At 46.1% G+C, this 26,791-nt stretch overlaps 2 protein-coding genes and 1 long non-coding RNA gene across 4 annotated transcripts in view; 2 read left to right on the forward strand and 1 right to left on the reverse strand.

Annotated features, from left to right (window-relative positions):
- The window catches only part of Dcakd (dephospho-CoA kinase domain containing), a 34,324-nt gene extending 30,358 nt beyond the window's left edge, over positions 1–3,966 (reverse strand). Inside the window, exons 1-2 of the mRNA XM_006534038.3 lie at positions 3,745–3,966; positions 2,856–3,017 (exon numbers count right to left, since the gene is read on the reverse strand). The gene's annotated coding sequence lies outside the window, so the exon portion shown is untranslated. The remainder of the gene's footprint in view (positions 1–2,855; positions 3,018–3,744) is intronic.
- Positions 3,940–26,791, forward strand: part of Nmt1 (N-myristoyltransferase 1) — a 40,569-nt gene continuing 17,717 nt past the window's right edge. The window contains exons 1-4 of one of the 2 annotated variants that reach the window (XM_006532445.4): positions 3,940–4,025; positions 4,121–4,298; positions 18,764–18,872; positions 21,975–22,119. In XM_006532445.4, coding sequence (XP_006532508.1) covers positions 4,168–4,298; positions 18,764–18,872; positions 21,975–22,119 — 385 coding nt within the window. In that variant the 5' untranslated portion in view covers positions 3,940–4,025; positions 4,121–4,167. Of the gene's footprint in view, positions 4,026–4,120; positions 4,299–18,763; positions 18,873–21,974; positions 22,120–26,791 lie in introns of those variants that run through there. The other variant, NM_008707.4, reaches the window with a different exon arrangement.
- On the forward strand, positions 23,275–25,291 carry Gm42090. The gene is made up of 2 exons (XR_003949775.1): positions 23,275–24,194; positions 24,586–25,291. It is a non-coding gene; the product is annotated as a predicted gene, 42090 (long non-coding RNA).

Consider the following 26,791-nt stretch of genomic DNA (forward strand, 5'->3'; position numbering starts at 1 on the left):
CTAGGCCACTTTGGTTTATAAAGCAAGTTCCAGAATGGCCAGGACTCCAAAGTTAAGACCCTATCTTTTTTTTTTTTTTTTTTTTTTTTTTTGGTTTTCCGAGACAGGGTTTCTCTGTGTAGCCTGGCTGTCCTGGAACTCACTTTGTAGACCAGGCTGGCCTCGAACTCAGAAATCTGCCTGCCTCTGCCTCCCGAGTGCTGGGATTAAAGGCACTGCCCAGCTAAGACCCTATCTTAAACAACAACAACAACAACAAGTATCTGCTGTGCCATCGTGGGGATTAAATTAAGTGACACAGCATCCATGTAAAGTCTGGCTCTGGCAATGTGTGCCTGTAATGTCAGAACACTTCGGATCAGAACACTTCGGATCTCTCTGGCCTGCCCACCTAGCGGACAACAGTGAGCGAGCTCCAGGTTCAGGGAGAAAGCTTCTCTCAAGGACATAAGGTGGAAAGCGACAGAGAAAGGCATCTTCTCTGGCCTCTCTATGGACATTTGTGAGTGTGTGCATCTGCACACATATATACATGCAATCTCCCTCAAAGCATGTAACACAAAAAGTGAAACATAGCACCCTCCTTCTGCCTAGAACATCTACCCTAATAGATAAGCTGCAGGTTTGTTTGCTTGTTTTGCTCTTCGAGATGGAGTTTCTTTGTGTAGCCCTGCCTAGTATGTAAATCTGTAGAGCAGGCTTTCCTTGAACTCCGAGATCTACCTGCCTCTGCCTCCCAAGTGTTGGGGTGTAATGGCTATTCCTGGTTGTCAACTTGACTATATCTGGAGTGAACTATAATCCAGAATTGGAGGGCTCACCTGTGATCTCCCTCTTGAGGCTGGAAGACACAACATTCTGACCTGGATCTTGGCATGGAGATCTTGAGGCATAGTGGCCATAAAAAGCTTAGGTCCAGGCAAGATAGTACACACCTTTCAGGAGACTGAGGCAAGGAGATCTCTGAGTTCAAAGTCAGCCTGGGACAAGCAAATCCCAGATTCAGGTGTGGTGGTACATACCTTAATCTGGGCCACACCTTCTGCTGGAGACCTATGTAAGGACATTGAAAGAAGGAAGATTGATTCACTCTTCTTCGCCTGCTTGCACTTACTAGCCAGCACATCTGTTGGAACCTACTTCTATAGAAGACCAGCTGGAACACCTAGCCTCATGGGACTGAGCAACTACTAGATCCTTGGACTTTCCATCCACAGCTGACCATTGCTGGGTTAATCGGAGGACAGACTGTAAGTCATCACAATAAATTGCCTCACCATAGAGACATTCCGTAAGTTCTGTGACTCTAGAGAACCCTGGCTAATTCGTGGGGTTAAAGGGCATCACCACTGCCCTTCTGGGTGTGCTTTTCTTATGAAAAGTCAGCTCAGCTGTCATTTCCTGCAGGACCCCTTCCCCCAGACTAAGGGCCTGGACTCTATTGCTGGGGCTGTTGTCATCCTGTCCCCTGGCCCCAATAAATAAAAATGTGTTCATTTATAAGTATTAGCTGTTTTTGTTGTTGAGAACAAAGTTTCATTAGCTAGCCCAGGCTGACCTCAAACTTGCGATTCTGGCTTAGCTGTGAAATCTTCTTTAAAAGATTTTTTTTATTGTTATTGTTTTTAATTATGTGTATGTTTATATATGTGTGTGGATTTATGTTGGTACCCACAGAGGCCAGAAAAGTACTATGGAATTCAGGGTGGCCTCAAACTTGCTATAATCCTCCTTCCTCTGCCCACAGTCCTAGGGTTACAAGAACCATCGCAGCTAGCAAAGCAAAATGTTGTACTTCAGCTGCAAACTCCAAGAATGGCAGGGCCCTCAGAAACCCACATCTTCCTTCTTTCTTGACCATAAACCATGTCTGTGCAAAAGCCAACAACACAGGTCTGGGAATTAGAATAGATGTAAGTTCTCATTCAAGCTTTGCAATTGAGCGTCACTGAATTTTGGGACACGTAGTTTTCTTCAAGTCCCCTCCCGTGTCTACTTTACAAGAGCATCTGAGTTCAAGGAGACAATAGAAAAGTTAACCTCGGGGCTGGAGAGATGGCTCAGCAGTTAAGAGCACTGACTGCTCTTCCAAAGGTCCTGAGTTCAAATCCCAGCAACCACATGGTGGCTCACAACCATACATAATAGGATCTGATGCTCTCTTCTGGAGTGTCTGAAGACAGCTACGGTGTACTTACACATAATAAATAAATCTTTAAAAAAAGAAAAAAGAAAAAAAAAGGAAAAAGAAAAGTTAACCTCCAGATGGTGAGACGGCTCAGTGGGTCAAAGTGCAAGCATGTACACATGTACACACATGCACACAGGAATACATGTAATATGCTGGAGGTAGTAGTGCATAGTGAACTCAGGGCCTTATGCATGCTAGGCATGTCCTCTACCAGGAAGCCCTAATGCGAATATGGTCAGCTGAGCCCAAGTGGGCAGCTTTGACTGCTTTCTGAAATCAAACAGAAATGACCAAGGAGTGTTTGCATCTTTGGAGTCTTACTTCTCTGGGCCTGCCGCTCAAGTAAGATGAGTTGGCTATATTTAGCTCTGCAGTTTCTTTTTTGTTGTTGTTGCTCTTGTTGTTTTCTGTGAGTCAGAAAAGGAATTGCTTCTTCCCTTGTTCAGTTTTACCAAGGCAAAGGTCATTTCCCTTTTCGGCCTTGCAGCTCTCTGATGGTAAGACCCAGTCTTTCACCACCCAGCATACTCAGCACAAATAGGAAGGCTCTAAGCCCTTGTCTTTGGGCAATCTTCTCAGGATTATGATTAGACTAGCTAGTTACAGGACAAAGCCCAGAGGGACAGAAGCATTTAGGCAATTCTAAGATAGATGCTGCATTTACCTGGCTATAACTGATTCGTCCTTGGAAGTTGCCTGGATCCAACAGTGTGACTGGTGTGACGGTGAAGCCTTACAGAGGGCACAGAGTAGGTAGATACAGATTTATAGACAGATTTTGCCGCCTACAAACAATGTACCAACTTTTCTGGAACAGTCTTTTCATCTGTGAAAAAGGAATAATAATGGCATAACACATTCTAAGCTTGTTAAAATTATAGGAATTCAGGTACAAAAAGTCTTACGCCAGAGCCTGGCGTGTAAGTGCTCATTAAAGTCTTGTGTTGGGAGTAGGGGAGCTCGTGAGGCCTCAACCCCAGACTAAGAACTACAGGCAATTAAGGAAGGCTAAAAATGGGGGAGGAAATAGTTCTTCCCAGGCACACCAGCCCTGAAATCATTTGCATACAACATTATGCTTACTGAACGGGCTATATTTATATATTTAGGAAAACACACACACACCCATATGTAACAACAACTAAAGAAAAAGAGGCCATGAATTTGAGAGCAAGGTGGGGTGTATATGGGAGGGGTTAGAGGAAGGAAAGGGGAAGTGGGGAAATGGTGTAATTATCATAATCTTAAAAAAAAAGACTTGTTATGGAAGGCTCTAGAGGAGAATCAAAGGGAAATGTGAAGAAGAGCGCAGTGCAAAATTAGAAGCCAAGAAATGGTAAGCCTCCCCTGCAAGCAATCAAGTCTTTGGCTCGGGGGCAGTGTTCCACACACCTCAATGCACTGCCTCTCGGTTTTAGATTTCCAAAGACCCAGGTCTCCCTAAAGGCTGGAGTAGGGAAGGCAGCCGAGAGCAAACCTATAGGAAAGTCCTCTGTAAGGGCATTTGAGCTCCTGGAGAATCGCAGCCATGAACCTCAGTGTCTTTCACTTACCCAGGAATGGTAACGGTCCTTAACGTTAGCCGATAACGGCTCATCTGTGGCCTGTTGATTACCAAGGGCGGCCTGAAAACCTTGGACTTTGCAAGCCCTTTACTTGCGAAACTCTAATTCAACATGGAACTGCAACTCCCAGCGTGCCCCGCGACCACCCTATAAGGCGTACAGCGCCCTTCGTCTCAGAGGGCGGCCGAACCTAGGGGCTTCCGGAATTGCTGCCCGCTCCTCCCAAGGCAGCGTCCCTTCATGATTTCTGGGTTTTGTAGTCCACATCGGTACAGTTTTTTGAAAACAAGCCACCCTTAGTGGCAGATTTCTTCACACAAACTACAAAACCCAGAATACAGCGCGTACTTCCTCTGTCCAATAGGAGCCCTCCATGTAGCGGGGCGCGGAGTCCGGCTCTCGCAACCCAAGATGGCGGATGAGAGTGAGACAGCAGTGAAGCTGCCGGCACCTTCGTTGCCACTGATGATGGAAGGGAATGGAAACGGCCATGAGCACTGCAGCGATTGCGAGAACGAGGAGGACAACAGCCACAACAGGAGGTAACGAGATCATCGTAGCCCAATTCCTGTCCGGTCTCCCACAAGCTGGGTATCTGGGGTGCGGGGAAGTCACCGGGAGCTTAGTCTAACCCCACCCCCATGTTCTTATTGGCTAAGCCATTGAGATCCTACCTAGCGATTGGTTTTTGTCTTTGTCACTTACCAGGATGGGTGCTCAGATATTAAGGGTCGGAGACATGCAATACTTTTATTATATAAAAGTTCTGTTTAGTGTACCACTCCCTTGCTTTAGGCACGATGGGGGAAAAGAACATTTTGAACGGTAGATTTCAGTAGTACAATGCAGAGCAATCTAGAAGCTGCGGTTCAGAAGGAACGTTACTTATAAAGGTGTATGAGAAACGTGACTAGCCATAAACTAATAATAAAACATTTCGTTGTAGTTCACGCTCAATGAGGAAATTCACTAGGCTATACAAGCCATGCATATAATTATGTTGTAAAATATAACTGCCAGACAAGTCCGAAATATAAACTCACTATGATCCTATGTTATTAGTGATGTGATGTTTTGATTTATTCAGTGTCTGTTGCCTCAAATAATCGGTGAAGAGTCAATTTCATTGTACCTTCACTTTGTTAATTTAGTGAAGGGCCTCAAAGCTTCAATAAACTGATGTTGCTTCTTGGAGAACATGTGGTATTTGTGGGGTACTACTGCACGTCTTGTACTTTAGGGTCTCCCTGGGGTTTTTTGTTCGTTATGTTTTGCCTTTTTAGACAGGTTCTACTGTGTAGCTATGGCTGGCCTGGGGCATACAATGTAGAACAGATTGACTCCAAACTTGGGGTGATGTTCTTGTCTCTCGGGTATGGGGATTAGTACTGTTACAGGTCACTGTGTAGGTCAGGGTCTTACTATAAGTAATTTCAGTCTTTTGTTAGTAGAGAAGAAGAAATGGGCCAGATATTTGAGAATTTGTATTTGTCTTTGTTTTTCCAATCAGTACATCAGTAAGCCAGTCACGAAAAATGATGTATTTAAGTTCATATTATTTTCCTGCTGCTCTAACGCCCCCACCCAATATGTATGTATGTATGTATGTATGTATACATATGTATATTTTTGTGTAGAGACTTGTGGGTGTGTGATTGAGTGGTTGTTTGTTGTTGTTGTTGTTTTTTGTTTTTGTTTTGTTTTGTTTTGTTTTTTGAGACAGGGTTTCTCTGTGTAGCCCTGGCTGTCTTGTAGACCAGGCTGGCTTCGAACTCAGAGATCCACCTGACTCTGCCTCCCAAGTGCTGAGATTAAAGGCGTGTGCCACCACTGCCTGGTGGTAGTTTGGTTTTTATAGCCAGATTTTGTTATAGCCAACTTGCCATTAGCTGTAGCCGGCAGCTCTTAGCTTCCCCCTAGCCCCAGTTAAAGTTGAGATGAAGATAGAAGTTTGTAACCTTTGGCTACACTCTATTTATTCCTCTGTCTTAAAGATGGCTGAGCAAAGGATTAAATGATCAGTAATCTGACTGTGGTGAGTTTTAGGCTTAAAAAAAAAAATCCAGCCTCTTGTTCTCTCACCAGCATGGGGGGGAACAAAAATCACAAGAATGTGGCAGAGAAGAAAGCTTGCCAGCCTTGATTTCACGACTGTTCTGTGGTTGTAATTCACAGCAGATCCAGTGTAACAGCCTCCTTTAAGACAGCTATTCCCAAGAATGGAAGAGCTGAGAAGGAGGAAGTAGGCACTGGAGGAACACAGGACAGGCCTCTTGAGGGAGAAATCTTTCAGATGAGAGGGCTGAGTGTGAAAGTCCCTTCAGAAGTGGAAGTCCAACTTTTTCTTTGTTCATTCTATAATTGCTCTAATTTTCTCTGTGAAAATGTTGCCCCAACCGATGTCAGTATTTTTATTTTATTTTTTTTTAATAGGTTTGTATGCTGAAAAAAACCACAGTTTACAAAACTTTGCCAAGACTTGAGATCTAGTTTGGCCATAGAGCACGTTCTCACCATATTGCAGGCCCTGGTGTTCAGTCACAAGCATGAAAACCAAGAAAATCCTGTTTGCCAGGAAGTTCTTTGTTTTAGTTGTGGTGCCACAGAGTGATAGCTCCCTTTTCCCAAAATCTTTAGGGGTGACCTCCCCCCACCCCGGGGGGGGGTGTTTTATTACAGGATATGGTTTGAGTAAGCAAATTATATTAGTATGCCAAATCGAGGGGTCCGTGAAAATGAAGTAGTTTGCAGGTGGCACGTGACAAATGAAGGACCTAGTCAGGAGCTCCTTCTGATGCATAGAACCAGCATTTTCCGTTAACTATCAAAGCAGAGTAAGTGTTTTTGGAAGGAGACAGCATCACCCTTGGGAAAGTATGAACTTTGGAGTCATTGATACCTACTTTGAGCAGGGTGTGGTGGTGCAATACACCACCACCACCACCCACTCCCCCCAACCCCACCCCACGGTTTCTCTGTGTTACCCAGGCTGCCCTGGAACTTACTCTGTAGATCAGGCTGGCCTCACCAAGATCCACCTGCGGCTGCCTCTCAGGTGCTGGAATTATAGGTGTGTTCTACCTATAATTGCACCAGTTGGTACAATCCGTTGATCCCAGTGCTCCAGAGGCAAAGACAAGTGGATTTCTGAGAGTTCAGGACTAGCCTGGTCTATGTAGCAGACCAGCCAGGACTACATAGTGAGAGTCCATCTACAAAGACAAAATGAAACCTTTTATTTTAAAACCTGGTTAAGGTACGCAGTAGTTGTGATCTTGGGAAAGTTTCTTTCTCCACGGTTGCTTCTGAGGGTAGAGAGGAAGGAGCATTTCGGGTGGAGTTCTCCTTCCCTGTTCTTTCTTTATGTCTCCCCCCAACTTTCCCCAGCTTGCCTTCTGTTAATTTTACAAACTCCATTCTTGAAGCTTTATTACAGCAATAAATAATATGTCTTGATAACTTACTGAGTGTGTCTAGGTCTCCACGTCTCAGGGGCTATTAAATGAGAACAAGGATGATGTCCTGTAGCTGCCTAGTGCGTAGTAGGTGTTAGTAAGTGAAGGCAAATCTTAAAGTGCCTGGCCTAAGGTTAGTGCAGGGTCTCTGTAGCCCAGGCAGCCCTCAAACTCATTTTGTATTGAGAAAAATCTTGAATTTCTAGTTCTCCTGTTTTCTCTTCTTTAGTTCTAAGGTTGTGGGCACATTTCCAGTCTTAGCTTTTTTTTTTTTTTTTTACATACATACTTTGGACAATAAATCGTGTGTGTGTGTGTGTGTGTGTGTGTGTGTGTGTGTGTGTGTTGGGGGCTGAGTTCTCGCCTTCCTTCTTGTTAATGCAGTCTTCCATTGTTTCTGCCTCGCTGCGCGTGCTAGGTTAACTGCTCTCAAGCTTCTGGGTGCTTCTCCTCTCTGCCCTGAGTGTCCTCCCTGGAGCACTGAGATTGCAGGTGTGCCACCACCTGCTGCCTTTCTGCGCGGCTGGCTCGTCCGTCCGTCTGTCCGTCAGGCTTGTGCACCTTTAGCAGACTTTCTTACCTACATTGCTGAGACACAGAGACCAGCCACCCTCCGGCTTATTACGGAAGCCTCTTTTATTTTTGAACTGTTTCTTGCTTGTGTCCTTTCTTTCTTTAAGTCTTTAATTTTAGCTGGAAATGTTTTAATTATGTGTATGTGCATGCGAATGCGTGTGCAGATACCTGAGGGAGGTAGAAAAGAGCTTCAGTTCCCTGAACCTAAACTTATACATGGTTGTGAACACTCAGCAACCTCTGAGCCATCTCTCCACCCAGCCCCCTAAATTGTTGCATTTAAATTTTTTATTTGTTTTGCATATGGGGATGTGTATGTTTGTGGGTGCACACGTGCTACATGCATGTGCGGAGGGTGAGAGACAACTGTGTCATTTGGTCATTCCACCATGTGAGTTTTAGGGGTGGCACTCAGGCTATCAGGCTGTGGAGCAGGTGCCTTTCCCCACAGTGACGTTTGCCGTCCTCTTCTGCTTTTGAAATGGTATCTTAGGGGTTTTCCTCATGTCCTGTTCAAAAGGTACTGTTACCTATGAAGACTCTTAGGAAAAAGTGCTGGTGTATGTTGTAGAATGGTGTTTGTAATCCCAGTGTTGAGGAGGCCGAGGGCAGAGGATTGCCAGGAGTTTGAGGCCCGTCAAAGCTACAGAATGAGACCATTTCAAAACAAGGTCCATAACTAAACAGAGGGAAGCCAGTAGATTTCACTGGGAGAAGGCATTCTAGCTGACTTCCTGTTGCTTGGATAAAGGTTTATGTAGCTTGCAGTTCCAGGCTGCGGTCCACTGTCGAGGGGAAGTCAGGGCAGGAACCTGAGGAGGACCTCTGCTTGGGGGCTCACCCCTTCACTTGTGCTTAGCCAGTGCCGCTCCACTGTCTTCACACTTGTGTGTGTGTGTGTGTGTGTGTGTGTGTGTGTGTGTGTGTTTGCTGTCTGTGTGCTGCTGTCTGTGGAAGCCTGAAGAGGACATCCATTCCCCTGGAGTTACAGATGGTTGTGAGTCACTGTCTGTGGATGCTAAGAACCAAATTTAGTTTCTCTAGAAGAACCACTAGGAATTTTTCAAAAGACAGTCTCTTACCACGCAGCTCTGGCTGGCCTGCAACTTGTACTGGGCTCGCCTTGAGCTCACAAGAACTCCCTGCTTCTCACCCAAGGGCAGGGATCACAGGCATGGGGCACCATGCCCAGCACTAATTGCTAGGCCATTTCTCTGGGCTCTTAGGGTTTTGTTTTGTTTTGTTTTTTTCTTTTGGTTTTTTGAGACAGGATTTCTCTGTGTAGCCCTGGCTGTCCTGGAGCTTGCTCTGTGGACCAAGGTACCCTCAAACTCACAAGAGTTCTACCAGTCTCTGCCTCCCAGGTGCTAGGATTAGAAGTGTGCCCCACCACTCCCCAGCTAGCTAGCTAGCTTTCTTTCTTTCTTCCTTCCTTCCTTCCTTCCTTCCTTCCTTCCTTCCTTCCTTTCTTTCTTTCTTTCTTTCTTTCTTTCTTTTTTCAAGACAGGGTTTCTCTGTGTAGCCCTGGCTGTCCTGGAACTCACTCTGTAGACCACGCTGGCCTCGAACTCAGAAATCCACCTGCCTCTGCCTCCCTAGTTTTCTTTCTTATGTAACCTTCTGCCTAGGGATGGTGCTGCCCACAGTGGGCTGTCCCTCCAGTATCTGCCCTCAGAACAGGTCCTAAAGCCAATGTGATCTAGACAGTACCTCACTCCAGCCTCTCTCAGAGGACTCCAGGCTGGGTCAGGGTGACAGTTGCTTGCAGCTAGGACAGAAGGTAAACTCTGGCAAGCTCTCCTTACTTGCTTGTTTTCCCTTTGGTCTCTCTCAGCGGTTCCTTGTTGGCTTCTTGCTGCATGGAGCACTTGGGAAGGTCCTTCAGGCACTTGCTCCATCTCTCTTCAGCTTTTGGTGTTTCAAAACTAGATCAAAGCAGAAATGAAGAGAACTCTCATCACTGCTATCAAATAAGTATTCTAATTATATTTCCTAATTAAATGGCAGTTTAAAAAGAAACTAATCAAGAGCTGCTTCAAAGAGAAGAAAGTGGAGAGCAAAAGAAATTAAAAGCCAATGAAGCCTATTTCAGGGCGACGGCTGCCCGTGGCAAGCTGGTTCTGCTGATCTCCACACTGTTGAACTAATACGCTCGCTTGCTCACTCACTCCAAAATTTGTCAGCTTTGCCAGGCTGCCAGTTAACCCTTTCTTTCTGGAGCTCAGAGATTAGGGGGTGTAGAGAGGTACTTCTGTAGCTTTTTCCTCACAATTTTTTAAAAACCTGAAAAATTTTTTTCTTTATTATTTTTGTTTTTTGTTTTTTTTTTTCCGAGACAGGATTTCTCTGGCTGTCCTGGAACTCACTCTGTAGATCAGGCTGGCCTCGAACTCAGAGATCCGACTGCTTCCGCCTCCCAGGTGCTGGGATTAAAGGTGTGCACCACCACTGCCCGGCAAAAATGCGAACTCTTTATTTAAAAACAAATTTATTGCATTTACTTATTGTGTGTATATTGTGTGAATGTCTTGTGTCTGCATAGCAAGTTTGTGGGAGTCAGAAGTACCATGCGGGTTCTGGGGATCAAACTCAGGCGGTCAGACTTGGCCACAAGCACCCCTGTCCACCTTATCTTATCTGCACATCCATTCTTGTTTGTTTGTTTGTTTTTTGTTTTTCGAGACAGGGTTTCTCTGTTTAGCCCTGGCTGTCCTGGAACTCACTCTGTAGACCAGGCTGGCCTCGAACTCAGAAATTCACCTGCCTCTGCCTCCCAAGTGCTGGGATTAAAGGCGTGCGCCACCACAACCAGCTGTTTGTTTTTTTATTTTGTTTTGTTGAGACTGTCTCAGCTTGCATCCAAGGTTGCCTTCAGACTTGTGATCCTCCTGCCTTAGCCTCCCAAGGGCTAGAAGTACAGGCATGAGCCCCAGTCCCTGCTTCAGCAAGCTCTTCTCTGAAAGCCTCTTTCTGATTCCAGGAGGCGGTGTCCCTCCTTGCAGCCCTGGAGACACAGTGTTCTCTGCAGTCAGCACCTCAGGCTAACACCCGCGTGTCTAGTGCTGCTGGTTGAGGAGCAGCTGGGGGGTGACTGTGGTTACTGCTGGTGTGTGCTAACAAGCTCTCACCTCGCTTAGGAAGACCAGTTCTGATTTTGTCGTGAGCCTCCACTTCATGCTCTTGACACGAGAGGATGAACTTGGGGCTGTAATTTCCTCTGGGGATGATCTTTGTATCCTGGCTCCTTGTTGTTGTTTGTTGTGGTTGTTGTTGGTGATGATGGTGGTGAGCTGATGTTCAGACCCAGGTCCTTCCACGTGATAGGGACAGCCACTGGGCAGGATTCCCAGCTCCTGCATCCTGTAGCAGCAGGAATCATCTTTGGATTTCTTCAACAACCTGAGAAAACCTAGTTTTCTCAGACTAGGGAGTTAGGTAGCAGTGGAGCTGGCCAGCCTTTTAAACTCATTAACAGACCTGGATCACCTTCAGTGGACATGGGCTGAGGACTGAATAGCATTTAGTCTGAGCTTTGACTTGCTGTGTCCCAGTGCACTAGACAAGCTGTTGAATTTCCCTGCCTATCCTCATTTCAGTTTTATTTTCCCTTAGCCCTGCTGGTCCAGCTTTTATTCCGTTTTATCATAGTCTTTGTGAGCTCTTAAAAACAGCTCTCCTCCATGACAGGAACCTGCTAAACATCTGCAGCGTCAAAGGTGGCAGTAAAAGTGGCCCTCTGCAGTTCCTGCCTTCTTAGAGCCTCCTAGTGCCTCTGGGACCAGAGTAGTGTAGGATTCTCAATTAAGTTTTTGTTTTGGGGTTTTTTTAATTGTATTTTTTTAATGTGTATAGTTGTGAATGTACAGGTATACCATGACTACACGTGTCTCAGAGGACGTCTTAAAGGAAGTCAGTTCTCTGCATTCCACCATGTGGATCCTGGGTTCAAACCCAGGTCCTCAGGGTTGGCGGTGGGTATTTTACCTGCTGAGCCATCTGTGCTCCGTACCCCCAATCTAACTACTTGGTGGGGACATGTAGAGTTTGGGGTGTAATACCCAGTGATCCAGCAGCCGCCACAGTGCAGAGAATAGGCTGCTGGTACTGACTCCTGCCACCTGGCTTCCTCCTGAGCATCCTTGTAAATATCCCTCTGTTTCTCCGTCTCTGTCACAGCCCTAAGGGTAACTTCATTTGCAAAGGGTTCTCCAGCTCCTTCTGGTCTCCAAGGTCACCAGCACACACAAGTATAAACATACACACTTACACTTAAAGCTAATAAAGACAGTTGTGGTCCCATAGGCCTTTAATGTCAGTCCTTGGGAGGCATAGCCAGGCAGATCTCTGTGAGGCCAGCCTGCTTTACAGAGTTCCAGGACAGCCAGGGCCATTTAGTGAAATCCTGTGTCCCCCTTACCCCCCCCCCCCAAAAAAAAGGAAAAAAAAAAAGAAAAGAAAGCCACATGCTATGGCCTAGTCGGCCATCACTGGAAAGAGAGGCCCATTGGACACACAAACTTTATATGCCCCAGTACAGGGGAACGCCAGGGCCAAAAAGGGGGAGTGGGTGGGTAGGGGAGTGGGGGTGGGTGGCTATGGGGGACTTTTGGGATAGCATTGGAAATGTAAATGAGCTAAATACCTAATAAAAAATGGAAAAGAAAAAAAAAAAAAAAAGAAAGCCACATGCCCAGGTATGCACAAGAAGTGGCTGGCACGAGAGAATCTTGAGTTCAAGGTTTGCCATGATGAGTTCCCAATGTAAAAAAAGCAAAAGAAAGAAACTGGTCACCAAACGTTACAGATTTTGCCTTCTGAACTTTGTTCTCATAAGCCTGCAGTCGGTGTTGCAGACGGCACCATTTGGACAGCCAGTGGCACTCTCCTCTGCTTTGACTTCAGGGAACAGATGACCTAAGGAAGGCCGTGGCCAGGAAGTTGCTAGTTGAAATCTCAACCAAGGCCCAGAAGAGCACAGCACTTTCTGACTTTCTCAGACTGTTGGCCCAGCTGTCTGCACTGGGGATGCTTCACTGACCTCTTTTGGGCTGTAGCTTTTCTGAGCTTTATTTTAGTCCATTGTGCCTAGAAAGCATCAGGCAAGCATACAATTGTTGAACTCCTCGCTGTGTGCAGTGTAATGGGAGGGGTTGTGAAGAGCAGCTGTGTGATGTGGCCTCCACACTCCGAACATTTTTAAAATCACTGGGAAGCGAAGAAAGAAACCCATCATTTTATGTAAATAATTATATGTATATAATGTTTTAGAAGATTATAATTTTAGAGCAGATGTCAGTGAGAGTTGGAGGAATCAGAGTTGGCTTTCAGAATGAACCATGGCTCATCCTCCGCATAGCACGGACTGACCCGGAACTCTCCGTCTTCCTGCCTGAGCATCCTAGTACTGACCTGATAGGCGTGAGCCACCATGCCTGCCTCTCAGTACATCTGACACCTGCTCTGTTATGCTAAAGCTTCGTTCTTGGGCCTGGTGTGAGAAGACAGTCAAATAACGTGGCTTCCTGGATATGTCCTATAGGACAGTAGTTCTCAACCTGTGAGTCAGGACTCCCCTTGGTGTCACATATCCCCTGCATATCAGATTTACATTATGATTCATAACAGTGGCAAAATTACAGTTGTGAAGTAGCAATGAAATAAAGTTATGGGTTGGGGGTCACCGCAATATGAGGAAGTGTATTAAAGGGTCGCAGTGTTAGGAAGGTTGAGAACCACTGGATAAGACTGTAACATAAGGGGAAAAGGGGCCCATGTCTTTAGAGTGGCTTGTTCCTGGTGACTGGCTAGTGGGTGAGCAGGTTGCTTCATGTAAGCAGCAGGCAGATTGCTGTGAGGTCCTTCCCAAGGCTGGAGGTTCAGTACCCTCTTCCCCATAATAAAAGATTTGAGTTCCCAGGCGCACATCTGAGTGTTTTGGTCCTGTGAGAGGGAGAGGAGGCCTGTGTTACGGCTTGTCATGTTGTCAGGAAGTTCTGTGCTCCTTCTGCTCATCTGTCAGCTCGCCCTTCCCTCCCACCCACACGCACCCGGCCCCGGTCTATTTTAGAAGCAGGGAGGGAGGCTCATTTTCTATCTCCTCCTGCTCTGATTTTGTACAAGAGCATCCATAAGATTTCTTGTGTGTTTGAATTTAAAATCTAGGGCCTTTATTTTAAAATGCCATTTCTGTGGAGTGGAGTGGAGTGGCACATGCCTTTAAATCCAGCATTAGGAAAGCACAGACAGGCGGATCTGTGAGTTCAAGACTAGGCTGGTCTACGCATGGATACCTGGACAGCCAGGGGCTAAACAGAGAGACCCTGTTTTTGTTTTGTTTTAAAGACATTTCTAGTTGAGTGTGGTAGTTCATACTTATATAATCCTAGTATTCCAGTGGCTGAAGCAGGAGAATCGCCACAATCAGCTTGGGTGTCTGACACATGCCACCGTGTGTGTAGTTCAGAGGACAACAGTGTGGAGCTGCTCCTCCTCCTCCCTCCCACTGTCACCTGGATCTCCGGTTGAATTCAGTTTGCCAGGCTCGCACGCCAGGGACTTTTCCCTTGCTAAGCCATCTCAGCAGCTCTGAAGATGACATTTCCCAATGGCTTTTCTTCTGCCCTGAATCTGTCATTCTTCCAATTCATCCTATACTTGTTAGGTTACTTATTGATCACACACACACACACACACACACACACACACACACACACACACACACACGGTCTCTGTATGTAATGTAGCTAGCTATCCTGAATCTTCCTGCTTCTGCCTCCCAAGTGCTAAGAATAAAGTAAGGCACCCAGCCTTACTTAAGTTGATCAGTTTTGCTTTACAGTGTGATTAGTGGGCTGGCGGGAGAGCTCATGAGTTAACAGCACTTGCTCCTCCGCAGAGGACTTGGGTTCGGTTCCCAGCACCTGCATGTTGATTCAAACTACATATAACTCCAGTCCCAGGGAATCTGACACCCTCTTCTGACCTCCATAGGCACCAGGCACATAGGTGCACAGACACATGCAGATAAGACACTTCTCCATACAGAATAAATAAACCTTTAAACAGGTCTAGACTGGGCCTTTCTGCATGAGCACCCATCTCAGTTTCCGTAGCGGATGCTTCCTGCCTCCCAAGGACAGATTCCATCTCATTCTCTGCTTTGTGTTTTGGACCAAAAGGACCCAGCTAAACTTTGGTTTGCTGTAGTAAGTGTATGCTTCTGGTCTGTCTCTGGCTGGTATTTATGAGAGATTTCTGATTTAGTTTACTAAGTTCTGACATGCCCTGGAGTATTCAACCAAGACCTGGGCCTAAGTCTCCTGGGTTCCTGCAGTCTTGTCTTATCCTTCCAAGTAGTAGAGGGTTTCCAACCCGCTCGCAGGCGCATTCTCAAAGCCTCTGATCTTGGTAGCTTATGAGTAAGTTATTATAATTGCCTTGAATAGTACTAGACTCCTTGGTGTCTCTTCGGATTCAGTTGTCTCCCTTTTGGGGGATGTTGTCAGTAAGATCATGACGCCGCTGTGTGTTCTCATAGTTGTGGCTTAGTACCTCAGTAGAATGAATTATAAAATGAAAACATAAAGCCAGATGTGGCGGTGCATGTCTTCGGTCCTAGCACTTGGAAGGTAGAGGTGGGAGGATCTCTTTGAATTGTTGGCCAGCCTGGCCTACATAGAGCGACTGTCTCAAAACAAAACAAACTCTACTATCAAAACCGGAACAAGAGTATATCCAGTCTGTGGTCTTTCCACAGAAATGAGGCCCAGGGTGTGACAGTGCGAGTGGCCTCTCTTCTGAAGAGGCCCGGGAGGGTAGACAGGCTGGCCGACTTTCTTTGATGGTTTCATTGTCTAGTCCTGGCTAGTTTGGAATTCCCTCTGTAGACAGAGTATATTCCTGTGTACAATCGTGTTTAGTAAATGTCCCATTGGTAACTAACATGCATTGCTTTATTTATTTTATTTTATTTATATGAGTACACTGCCTCTGTCTTCAGACACACCAGAAGAGGCAACAGATCCCATTACAGGTGGTTGTGAGCAACCACTGAGCCATCTCTCCAGCCTATGCATTGCTTTTTATACCTGTTAATGTCCCATTGGGAACTAACATGAGTTGTTTTTTTGTACCTGTTCATTTGTGGGGTTTTATTTTTTTTAGATATATTTATTTATTATGTGTAAGTACACCATAGCTGTCTTCAAACACTCCAGAAGAGGGTGTCAGATCTTGTTGTTAAGGTTGGTTGTGAGCCACCATGTGGTTGCTGGGATTTGAACTCAGAACCTCTGGAAGAACAGTTGGTGCTCTTAACCACTGAGCCATCTCTCTAGCCCCCTTATTCGTGGTTTTGAGACATGGTCTTGTAGTGTAGTCCTGGCTGGCCTAGGACTCCCTCTGTAGACCAGGGCAGCCTTGAACTTGTGGCAGTAATTCTGCATTTGTTTCCCAAAGATGAGATAGCACACCTGGATGCATCATTTCTTTACTTTTTTTTTTTTTTTTTTTTTTTTGGTTTTTTGAGACAGGGTTTCTCTGTATAGCCCTGGCTGTCCTGGAAATCACTCTGTAGACCAGGCTGGCCTCGAACTCAGAAATCCGCCTGTCTCTTCCTCCCGAGTGCTGGGATTAAAGGGGTGCACCACCACACCCGGCTTATCTTTTGATTCTTTTTCCACAGAATTAAGTAAAAAATAGTAGTATGGTAACTCCTACCCAGGACCCTGATGGTTTGTTCTATAAACTGATATGAATGACACACGATAACTGTATTTCATATACCTTTTCAATGCTACACATAATTCTGAGACTGAAACAAATATCTCGGAGCTGAGACCTGAGTTGTAACGGGCTCTGCATGGGACTCTTTGTTGGTGAGTTACTGCGAGGCAGGTCTCTGACTCAGGAGTAACTGTGCCTCCTAGTCTTCGCTGTGGCCTTGGAGGATCCGAGCATCTGGTCTTAAGAGCTTTGCCTTTTCCATCTCTGAATGTCCCCAGCCCCACTGTGCGTTGTGCCGTCTGTGTCTCATTAATAGAGCTCTCATTAGGTGCATTTGTGTCCAGACTCGACAGCCATATGCTCATCTCAGATAGAGAACTGTCAGCCTTACGATGGCTCCCTGCCTTCAGCATCCCGAAGTCAGTCCCCTAAATGTTGGGGGAGTAAGGGGAGATAGAGCTGAAGAGCTGGTGGGATGTGTCTGCCAGATCCATCTCCACCCTCTTTTCCTGGAACACACCAGGGAAGCATTCTGCCCTGCGCTACAGCCTCAGCCCAAGAAATGGAAGTGTGTGATAACAAATCACTTTCTCTGTATATATGTACACTCACTACCACAGATAGCACTTGATCAATTGCTATAAGGTGGCATTAATACTCAGATAACCACAAAGGACTTTGAAACCCTGAGCTACTTTTTTTTTAAATAAAATAAAAAATTAAATTAAATTAAATTAAATAAAAAAAAAAAACCAGTGTCCTATACTGTAGCTCAGGCTAGCCTAGAACTCTTCTGGACTGGCCTGGGACTCGGGAGCCACCATGCCTTTTATTTATTTATTTATTTATTTATTTATTTATTTATTTATTTAAAGATAGTGTCTTGCAATGTTAGTCCTAGCTGGCCTGGGACTTGCTATGTAGACAAGGCTAACCTTGAACTGAACTCAGAGACCTGCCTGCTTTTTACCTCAGCCTCCTGCATGCTGAGATTAAAAATGTACACCACCATGTCCCTTTTACATTGTCCCCACCCCAGCCTCCCACGTGCTCTCACAGCAAGGCCGTGATCCCACGCTGGTCTCATTTGGACATTTTAACGTGGCTGGGAAGCTGTCTTGCCATGACTTACTGGGGGAAAAGCAGCCTAAGGCCATCCCTCCCTGCTTCCATGCACACAGAAGTGTCGTCCGTCTGTGGCAGGAGTAACCGCGGGAGACTGTTGTGTTTGAATGTCCCCGAGATTACTAGTTCTGGGTTTGCCGTCAGGGACCGCTCAGGCTTGCTACCTGATGTGTAATTCAGGCCCTTGACTTTCGTGACCGTTTTGGGCATGGGCTGCAGAAATGTCAAGCTATCCTCTTCTTCCTCGTGGTCTCTTTTCCTTCCATACTCTCTGCTGCTTTATGCCTAGTTGGACAATCTGAATAAAAGTAGTACCCTTGGAGAAGTGAGGACAGAAGATTCCCAAAAGACTGCTGCTGTCTTTTGGCTGTCCTTTTCGATCCAAGGCCCTGGGGACGTGGTAGTCCCAGCACAGTGTTGAGAGATACCGTGGTCTTCAGTGCAGCTAAAGCTCTAAAATAAGTCCATACCCCCTCACCTCCCAAAAAAGGTATTATCCAGCTCCCAGAAGGCTGAGGCAGGAGGATTGCTATAATTTTGAGGCCGGCCCAAGACACATACTAGGTACCAGGCCAGAAATCCTATCTTAGAAAAAAGAAGAAAGGACTGGGATTGTGGCCCAGGTGGTAGAATGCTTGCTTTGCAGGCAGGAAGCCCCATAGGTTTGCGCCCCATAAACCAGGTGGGCAGAGCGTCTGTAATCTCAGCAATCTTCGGGTGAAGCAGGAGGATCAGAGTTCAAAGTCATTGCTGGAGGTCAGCCTTGGTTGCTTGAGACTGACTCTGTTTCAATAAATGGATGGATGGATGGATGGATGGATGGATGGATGGATGGATGGATGGATGCAAGAACAGAAAAGGCCCTTTGAAATAAATAGGACATGCCTTGCACATGTCTCCTCCCCGGGGAGCTGAGGGGTGGGAGTGGAGAAGGGAGCTGTGCTTGCTCATGTCCTCCAAACGCCCCCTGTGGGAGCTGGATTCTCTAGTCTGCTTCTGAAGCAGCCAACAGACTTGATTAAGGAAGGTCTGCTCTACACAAAAGCCTTTTGTCAGTGTGGTTTAAAGCATTTGATTTTTTGTTTGTTTGGTTTGGAACCTCCATCCGTGTTTACTTTGTCTTACAGTGGCTTGAGTCCAGCCAATGACACCGGAGCCAAAAAGAAGAAAAAGAAACAAAAGAAGAAGAAAGAGAAAGGCAGCGACATGGAATCCACCCAGGACCAGCCCGTGAAGGTAACCTGGAGGCAGTTTTCTTAGGACTGAGGAGTTTCGAGGTATATGTGGAGAACAGCTTAAGTGGCTCATCTCCACTCTTATTATTTAAAGATGGGAGCCACCCAGCACTGTCTGTCCTCTGTGCCTTAGACTTTGTTGATGAAACTGTGCTCGGTACCTTAAAGAGGCCCGCAGGTTAGACCCGACTCCCCAGCACAGTACCCTCTGTTGCAGGTACATATGACATGCGTAAGTGCAGGGTCCCATGGAGTAGGAATGGGACAGTCCCCACTTCACGGAGCAGTGGCTCTTGGTCTTCTGGATCGTAAGTCTCTTGCAGCCAAGCCGATGACCAGAACTCAATCCCCTGGACTCACATGGTGGGGTCCTACACACACACAGAGAAGATAATAGTTAATTTAAAAGGCATTACAGAAGTGGTTCTCAAGCTGTGGCAAGCTAGGTATCCTACATATCATAAATTTATATTACAATTCATAACTGTAACAAAATTAGTTATGAAGTAGTAATGAGATAATTTTATGCTTGGGGTAATGGTTACCACAACATGAGGTCTGCATTAAAGGGTCACAGCATTAGGAAAGTAGAGAGCCACTCCACTACATCACAGCAGTACAGTCAAAGAAGAGCAAACCAGTCAAAATACTCGTCAGTTAACTGGTCAGGGGCTAGGTCGAGGCACTGGCGCACATACACAGTACATTGACAGCACAGTATGGCAGCAGTTTTATCTTCCTACCCAGGTCTAAGATGCTGGGAGTGCTGGGCTAAGGATCTAGCCTGGAGCCCCCTGCACACTACTGTTCTCTGTGTTGAGCTACGCCCCTGGGCTCCTCTAATGGATAGGTTTGAGGCTTCTTTTGTGTCTCGCTGTCTCACGTGTAGCCCTGGCTTACCTGGAACTTGCTCTGTAGACCAGACTGATCTGGAACTCACAGACATCCTCTTGCCTCTGCCTCCAGAGTACTGGGATTGAAGGTAGGTACCACTGTGCCTGACCTAAGGCATACTTTTGAAAGGACACTTCTAGGATAATAGGTAGTCAAGGTTTTTTTTTCTTTTTTGCTTTGTTTTATGTTTTGTTTCTGTGATCCTAGGGCTCGAACCCAGGATCATGTTCAAGACAAGTCCTCTGCCGCTCAGCTACATCTTTAGCCACCAGTTTTGCTTTGTGTGGGGGGAGGAGGCGCTTGTGCCACGGCCTGCCTGTAGAAGTTCAAGGACAGTTTTGGGCGTTAGTGCTACTTTTCCACTGTGTGGCTGTCCTGGAACTCACTCTGTAGACCAGGCTGGCCTCGAACTCAGAAATCCTCCTGCCTCTGCCTCCCGAGTGCTGGGATTAAAGGTGTGCACCACCACGCCTGGCAGGAAGTACCTTTTCTTGATAAGACATTTTGTCAGTTTCCAGTTTTACTTTTTTGGGGGAAAAAAAAATCTCTGCTTTTAGACCTTGCATGCAAAGAAGTGTGGGGTACTGTATATGTCTCAAAATTTCAGATTAAAACTACTCATAATGAGGGTCGTAGTTGAGGGTGTAGGGTTGATTATTTTTGTGGGTCTAGGTTTTTTGCTTGTATGTATGTCTGTGCACCACACATGTACGGGGTCTGTGGCGGGCAGAAGAGAGTATCAGATCCCCTGGAACCAGAGTCGTAAACACTTGAGAGCCGCCATGTGGGTGCTGGAAATCAAACCTGGATCCTCTAGAAGAACAGCCAGTGCTCGAAGTGCTTGTAACTGCTGAGCCGCCTCGCCACTCCCGCCTTCGTGTATTTTTTGAGACAGTGTCTTATGTTGCCCATGCCGGCCTGAGCTCTGATCCTTGTGTTTAGGCCTCTCGGGGACTGGGACTGCAAACCTACACCACTGCACCTGGCTACAGGCTTTTTTCTTTATATTTTCTGCTCTGCATGGCTTGCAATTTTGCAATCATCTCTATTTTGGCATAAACCGCATGCGACCGGGGTGGGGAGGAATCCTGAAGGCAGATCCAAGTGTGGCGGTGCACACTGGTAACGCTAGCGGAAGAGGAGATGAGCTGCAAAAATCTGAGGTCACCCTGAGCTACACAGCGATTTCCAGACCAGCCAGCACCACGTAATGAGACCCTGTCTAAGACAAAAACCCCAAATCAAACAAACAAAACCCAAAAGGAACAGAAAAACCAAGCAACAAAAGCCCATAGGTTGCCCTGTTAGCTAATTTTCAGCTATTCTTTCTCCAGTCCTTATTAAGACTAAAGAACGGCACCCTGATTTGGATAGTTTTTAGGCTTTGAATTCTTGGTTATGTGTTTATGTGCACTTGTTCATGAACGCTGCTTGTGCTGTGTGGAAGTCCAAGGTCAGTGTTGGTTTTCTCTTAGCCACTTGCCACCTTTTTTGCTCTTTTGTTTTTGTTTCTTCCCCAGCACAGAGTTTCTCTGTAGCCCTGGCTGCTCTGGAACTTGCTTTGTGGACCAGGTTGGCCTCGCTGGGATTACTGCCGGCCACCACCACTGCCCAGGCCTGTCACCTTTTTGAGATAGGTTTCTCGTTGAGTCTGGAGCTCCATGATCTGGCTAGATTGGCTGGCCCCTAGGGGTCCTCCTAGCGATGCCTCCCCAGCAGAGGATTACACATACACCACCATTGATTGATGACTTTTGTTTAAATGGGTGCTGGAGATCAAACTTAGGGCCTCTTGCTGGACTGGCAAACACTTTGCCAGCTGAGCTGTCTCTGTAGCTCTAAACTATTGGGTTTTTGTTTGTTTTTGTTTTTGTTTTTGATACAAGGTCTCATGTAACCAAGGTTGGCTTCAAACTTCTAATCTTCCTGCCTCTACCTCCTGAGAGCTAGGATTTCAGATTTTTACTCCAAATACCAAGCTAACTCTTTTTGTTTATTTGAGACAGGGTTTCGCTGCTAAGCTCTGGTTGGCTTGGAGCTCGCTGGGCAAACCAAGCTGGCTCACAGAGATTTGCCTGTCTCTGCCTCCCAGTGCTAGGATTAAAGGTGTGCTTCACCGTGCATGCCCTTGCCAACTCTTGAACTCACAGTGAATCGTCAAGCCTCGCTAACACAATGGGCCTTTTCTTTCTCCAACTGTCTCGCCCAGATGACCTCTTTGCCAGCAGAGAGGATCCAGGAAATACAGAAGGCCATTGAGCTGTTCTCAGTGGGTCAGGGACCCGCCAAAACCATGGAGGAAGCCAGTAAACGGAGCTACCAGTTCTGGGATACACAGCCAGTGCCCAAATTAGGTATGTGTCTCCTTTCCCAGCTGAGAGCAAGGAATGGGCCTTAGCCGCACCTCTGTGCAAGGGAGGGCCACAAGTTCTTTGGTAATTATTTCTAGAGGAGAGTCCTTAAAAGGGTTGTATAAAAGACTATTGTTGAGAAACCTTATCACAGCACACACAGCGAACAAAGAGGGTTCTTTTTAGTCCATTCTCCTCTTAAATAAATCTACAGAGAACAATGTCTTAACACGTGGTGAGTGGGGATGTCTGCCCAGGGGTCTAGCCTCCCTCTTAAATTAGTGACAGGCTGCTTTGTTTGTGTTGACAGCTATGAACTCTGGCCTGGGGAGTCCCCTGGCACCTCTGTTCCCCTCAGTGATGCGTGCTTACTAAATCCCAATAGCAATCCCGGCTCACATCCGAGGGGCACCTGTGTATAGCCACAGGAAAGTCAGGAGTGGGCTACACCTTTGCTTTCATTACTGGAGGCAGAAACAGGTAGATTCTGAGTTTGAAGCTAGTCTGGTCTACAAGGGGAGTTTCAGTCCAGCAAAGCTACACAGTGATAAATAAATAAATAAATAAATAAATAAATAAATAATAAATACCCTGTCTCTAAATAAATAAATAGATAAATAAGACTAGGGTTGGAGAAATGGCTCAGTGGTTAAGAGCACTGACTGCTCTTCCAGAGGTCCTGAGTTCAATTCCCAGCAACCACATGGTGGCTCACAACCATCTGTAATGGGATCCAATGCCCTTTTCTGGTGTGTCCGAAGACAGCAACAGCCTAGACACAGTAATTGAATGAATGAATGAATGAATGAGTAAATAAATAGATAAATATTTGTCGGAAGACAGCAACAGTGTAGTCATACAATAAACAAACAAACAAGCTAAACTAAACTAAAAACTGCTATGATAAACTTGTAAAGGGATTGGATGGACAAAAATCCCCAAAGTATTCCAGAATAGACAGCACGTACTGGAGTTGGAGCTGACCTGAGTGGCTGACCTCAGAGCCTCTGGTGGGCAAAGGTGCTGTGAGCGATTCAGGGGCCTGATTCTTTCTTCATATGTGTGTAGCTGAGGGAGTAGATCTGTGTTTTCTTCTAATACATACATATATACACACATACACACATATATTAATATATATTAATTTATTGTTTATTTTTAAATACCTGTATACGTGTGGATATATGCCTTTATTGAGTGCAGACCCAGAACAACAGACAGTTGTGGGCCCCCCGATACAGGGTCTGGGAACTGATTTGGGGTCTTCAGTATGTGCTCCTCACTGCTAAGCCATGGCATCAGCTTAGTGTATTTCCAAAACAAAACACAACACATGCTCTAACAAGAAAGGTAAGCTGCGGTCAGAAAACACATGCTCTAACACCAAAGGTAAGCTAGGTCAGAAAACACACGCTCTAACACCAAAGGTAAGCTAGGTCAGAAAACACACGCTCTAACACCAAAGGTAAGCTAGGTCAGAAAACACACGCTCTAACACCAAAGGTAAGCTAGGTCAGAAAACACACGCTCTAACACCAAAGGTAAGCTAGGTCAGAAAACACACTCTCTAACACCAAAGGTAAGCTAGGTCAGAAAACACATGCTCTAACAAACACCAAAGGTAAGCTAGGTCAGAAAACACACGCTCTAACACCAAAGGTAAGCTAGGTCAGAAAACACACGCTCTAACACCAAAGGTAAGCTAGGTCAGAAAACACACGCTCTAACACCAAAGGTAAGCTGCGGTCAGAAAACACATGCTCTAACACCAAAGGTAAGCTAGGTCAGAAAACACATGCTCTAACACCAAAGGTAAGCTAGGTCAGAAAACACATGCTCTAACACCAAAGGTAAGCTAGGTCAGAAAACACATGCTCTAACACCAAAGGTAAGCTAGGTCAGAAAACACACGCTCTAACACCAAAGGTAAGCTAGGTCAGAAAACACACGCTCTAACACCAAAGGTAAGCTAGGTCAGAAAACACACGCTCTAACACCAAAGGTAAGCTAGGTCAGAAAACACACGCTCTAACACCAAAGGTAAGCTAGGTCAGAAAACACACGCTCTAACACCAAAGGTAAGCTGCGGTCAGAAAACACACGCTCTAACACCAAAGGTAAGCTGCGGTCAGAAAACACACGCTCTAACACCAAAGGTAAGCTGCGGTCAGAAAACACATGCTCTAACACCAAAGGTAAGCTGCGGTCAGAAAACACACGCTCTAACAAGAAAGGTAAGCTGCGGTCAGAAAACACACGCTCTAACACCAAAGGTAAGCTGCGGTCAGAAAACACACGCTCTAACACCAAAGGTAAGCTAGGTCAGAAAACACACGCTCTAACACCAAAGGTAAGCTGCGGTCAGAAAACACACGCTCTAACACCAAAGGTAAGCTAGGTCAGAAAACACACGCTCTAACACCAAAGGTAAGCTAGGTCAGAAAACACATGCTCTAACAAACACCAAAGGTAAGCTAGGTCAGAAAACACACGCTCTAACACCAAAGGTAAGCTAGGTCAGAAAACACACGCTCTAACACCAAAGGTAAGCTAGGTCAGAAAACACATGCTCTAACACCAAAGGTAAGCTAGGTCAGAAAACACACGCTCTAACACCAAAGGTAAGCTAGGTCAGAAAACACATGCTCTAACACCAAAGGTAAGCTAGGTCAGAAAACACACGCTCTAACAAACACCAAAGGTAAGCTAGGTCAGAAAACACACGCTCTAACACCAAAGGTAAGCTAGGTCAGAAAACACATGCTCTAACACCAAAGGTAAGCTAGGTCAGAAAACACATGCTCTAACACCAAAGGTAAGCTAGGTCAGAAAACACACGCTCTAACACCAAAGGTAAGCTAGGTCAGAAAACACATGCTCTAACAAACACCAAAGGTAAGCTAGGTCAGAAAACACACGCTCTAACACCAAAGGTAAGCTAGGTCAGAAAACACACGCTCTAACACCAAAGGTAAGCTAGGTCAGAAAACACATGCTCTAACACCAAAGGTAAGCTAGGTCAGAAAACACACGCTCTAACACCAAAGGTAAGCTAGGTCAGGAAACACACGCTCTAACACCAAAGGTAAGCTAGGTCAGAAAACACACGCTCTAACACCAAAGGTAAGCTAGGTCAGAAAACACACGCTCTAACACCAAAGGTAAGCTAGGTCAGGTGGTTAGTGTTACTGTTCTCCTCAAGAAATAGTGCAACATTTGCAGTACTTTGTGGGTTAGGAGGGCAGAGCCAAGTCAAATACCAGGAAGTAAAAAGACAGCTGTGTCCAACAGCATTTGTCTATGGAGGTGAGAAGCGAACATAACAGGCGTTTCCTGACTTAAGTGGTCTGTGTCATTATGGGTAACCACTTATAAAGTGAAAATAGCCAGGTGTGGTGGCACGTGCCTTTGATCCCAGCATTCAGGCAGCAGAGGCATCTCTGAGTTTTGAGGCCAGCCTGGTCTGTAGAGTGAGTTCTAGGACATCCAGGGCTATTTATTACACAGTGAAACCCTGTCTCCAAAAACCAAATTAAGAGAAAGAAACTAAATCCAGGTGGGCCTGGCATATGCCTTTGTTAAACAAAATTTGTTGGGTGATCATGTGAGGCCAAGAGAAAAGACTCAGTGGTTAAGAACACTTGTTCTGGTGGAAGGACCGGGCGCAGTTCCCAGCACTAGGTGGTGGCTGGCAACCATCCATCCATAACTCCGGTCCCAGGGCTCTGACCCCTGCAGCTGACCTCCATGGGCACCAGACATGGGGCATATGCAGGCAAACACGTTTCTGTGACTGTGCCTGCTTGTGTTAGGTGTGTGTTTTCCCTCAGAGGCTAGCAGAGGGCACCGCACCGTGCACCACATCCCCTGGAGCCGGCCTTGCAGGTCAGTTATGAGCCAGCTGGCATGGGTGCTGGCAACTGAAGGGAACTGAAGAACAGCCCTGCTCTTAGCCACCGAGCTGTCTTCCAGTCACCATCCAAGTAGGGATCTAAGGCAGGTTCCTTGATGTTTCATCGCATGTTGGCACTCACAGTGAGTACAGCGTGCCCGTGTGAGGTCACGTGACACTGCCTGAACTACCTCAGATTCCGTACATATTTAATTTTCAGTTTGTGTTTGGTTTTACTATTGCTGAATTTTCCTGACACCCCCACACTTTGACTTACATACCCGAGGTTACAATTCAGTGTCAGAAGCTTCGGTCTGTGTGACTGTTATGTGACCTGAGCAAACCTTCAGCCTCTCTTCAGATCTATTCTGTCTAGCTGCCCTCTTTCCTTATCCTGTTGTGGAGAGGCTCTCTCTCCCCTCAGTCCCGTCCCACTAAGGCTCAGAACCTGCCTTCCACCTCACGAGTGCGAGGCTGTTCTACTGAGTGTGCCCCCTCCAACACAGAAGTTAAATGTCTGAGGACAATTGGAAGTTGCTTAAAAGTACTTGGAGGGCTACATACCTGTAATGCAGCATTGGGAAGCTGAGACAGGAGGAGTGCCATGAGCACAAGGCCAGCCTTAGCTACTTAGTATTCTCCTGTTTTTAAAAAAAAAAAAAAGATGGGCAGGGCTGGTGAGATGGCTCAGTGGGTAAAAGCACCGAATGCTCTTCCGAAGGTCCAGAGTTCAAATCCCAGCAACTACATGGTGGCTCACAACCATCCGTAACAAGATCTGAC

This window comes from Mus musculus, chromosome 11, assembly GCF_000001635.26.
Source record: "Mus musculus strain C57BL/6J chromosome 11, GRCm38.p6 C57BL/6J".
Taxonomy (NCBI): Eukaryota; Metazoa; Chordata; class Mammalia; order Rodentia; family Muridae; genus Mus; species Mus musculus.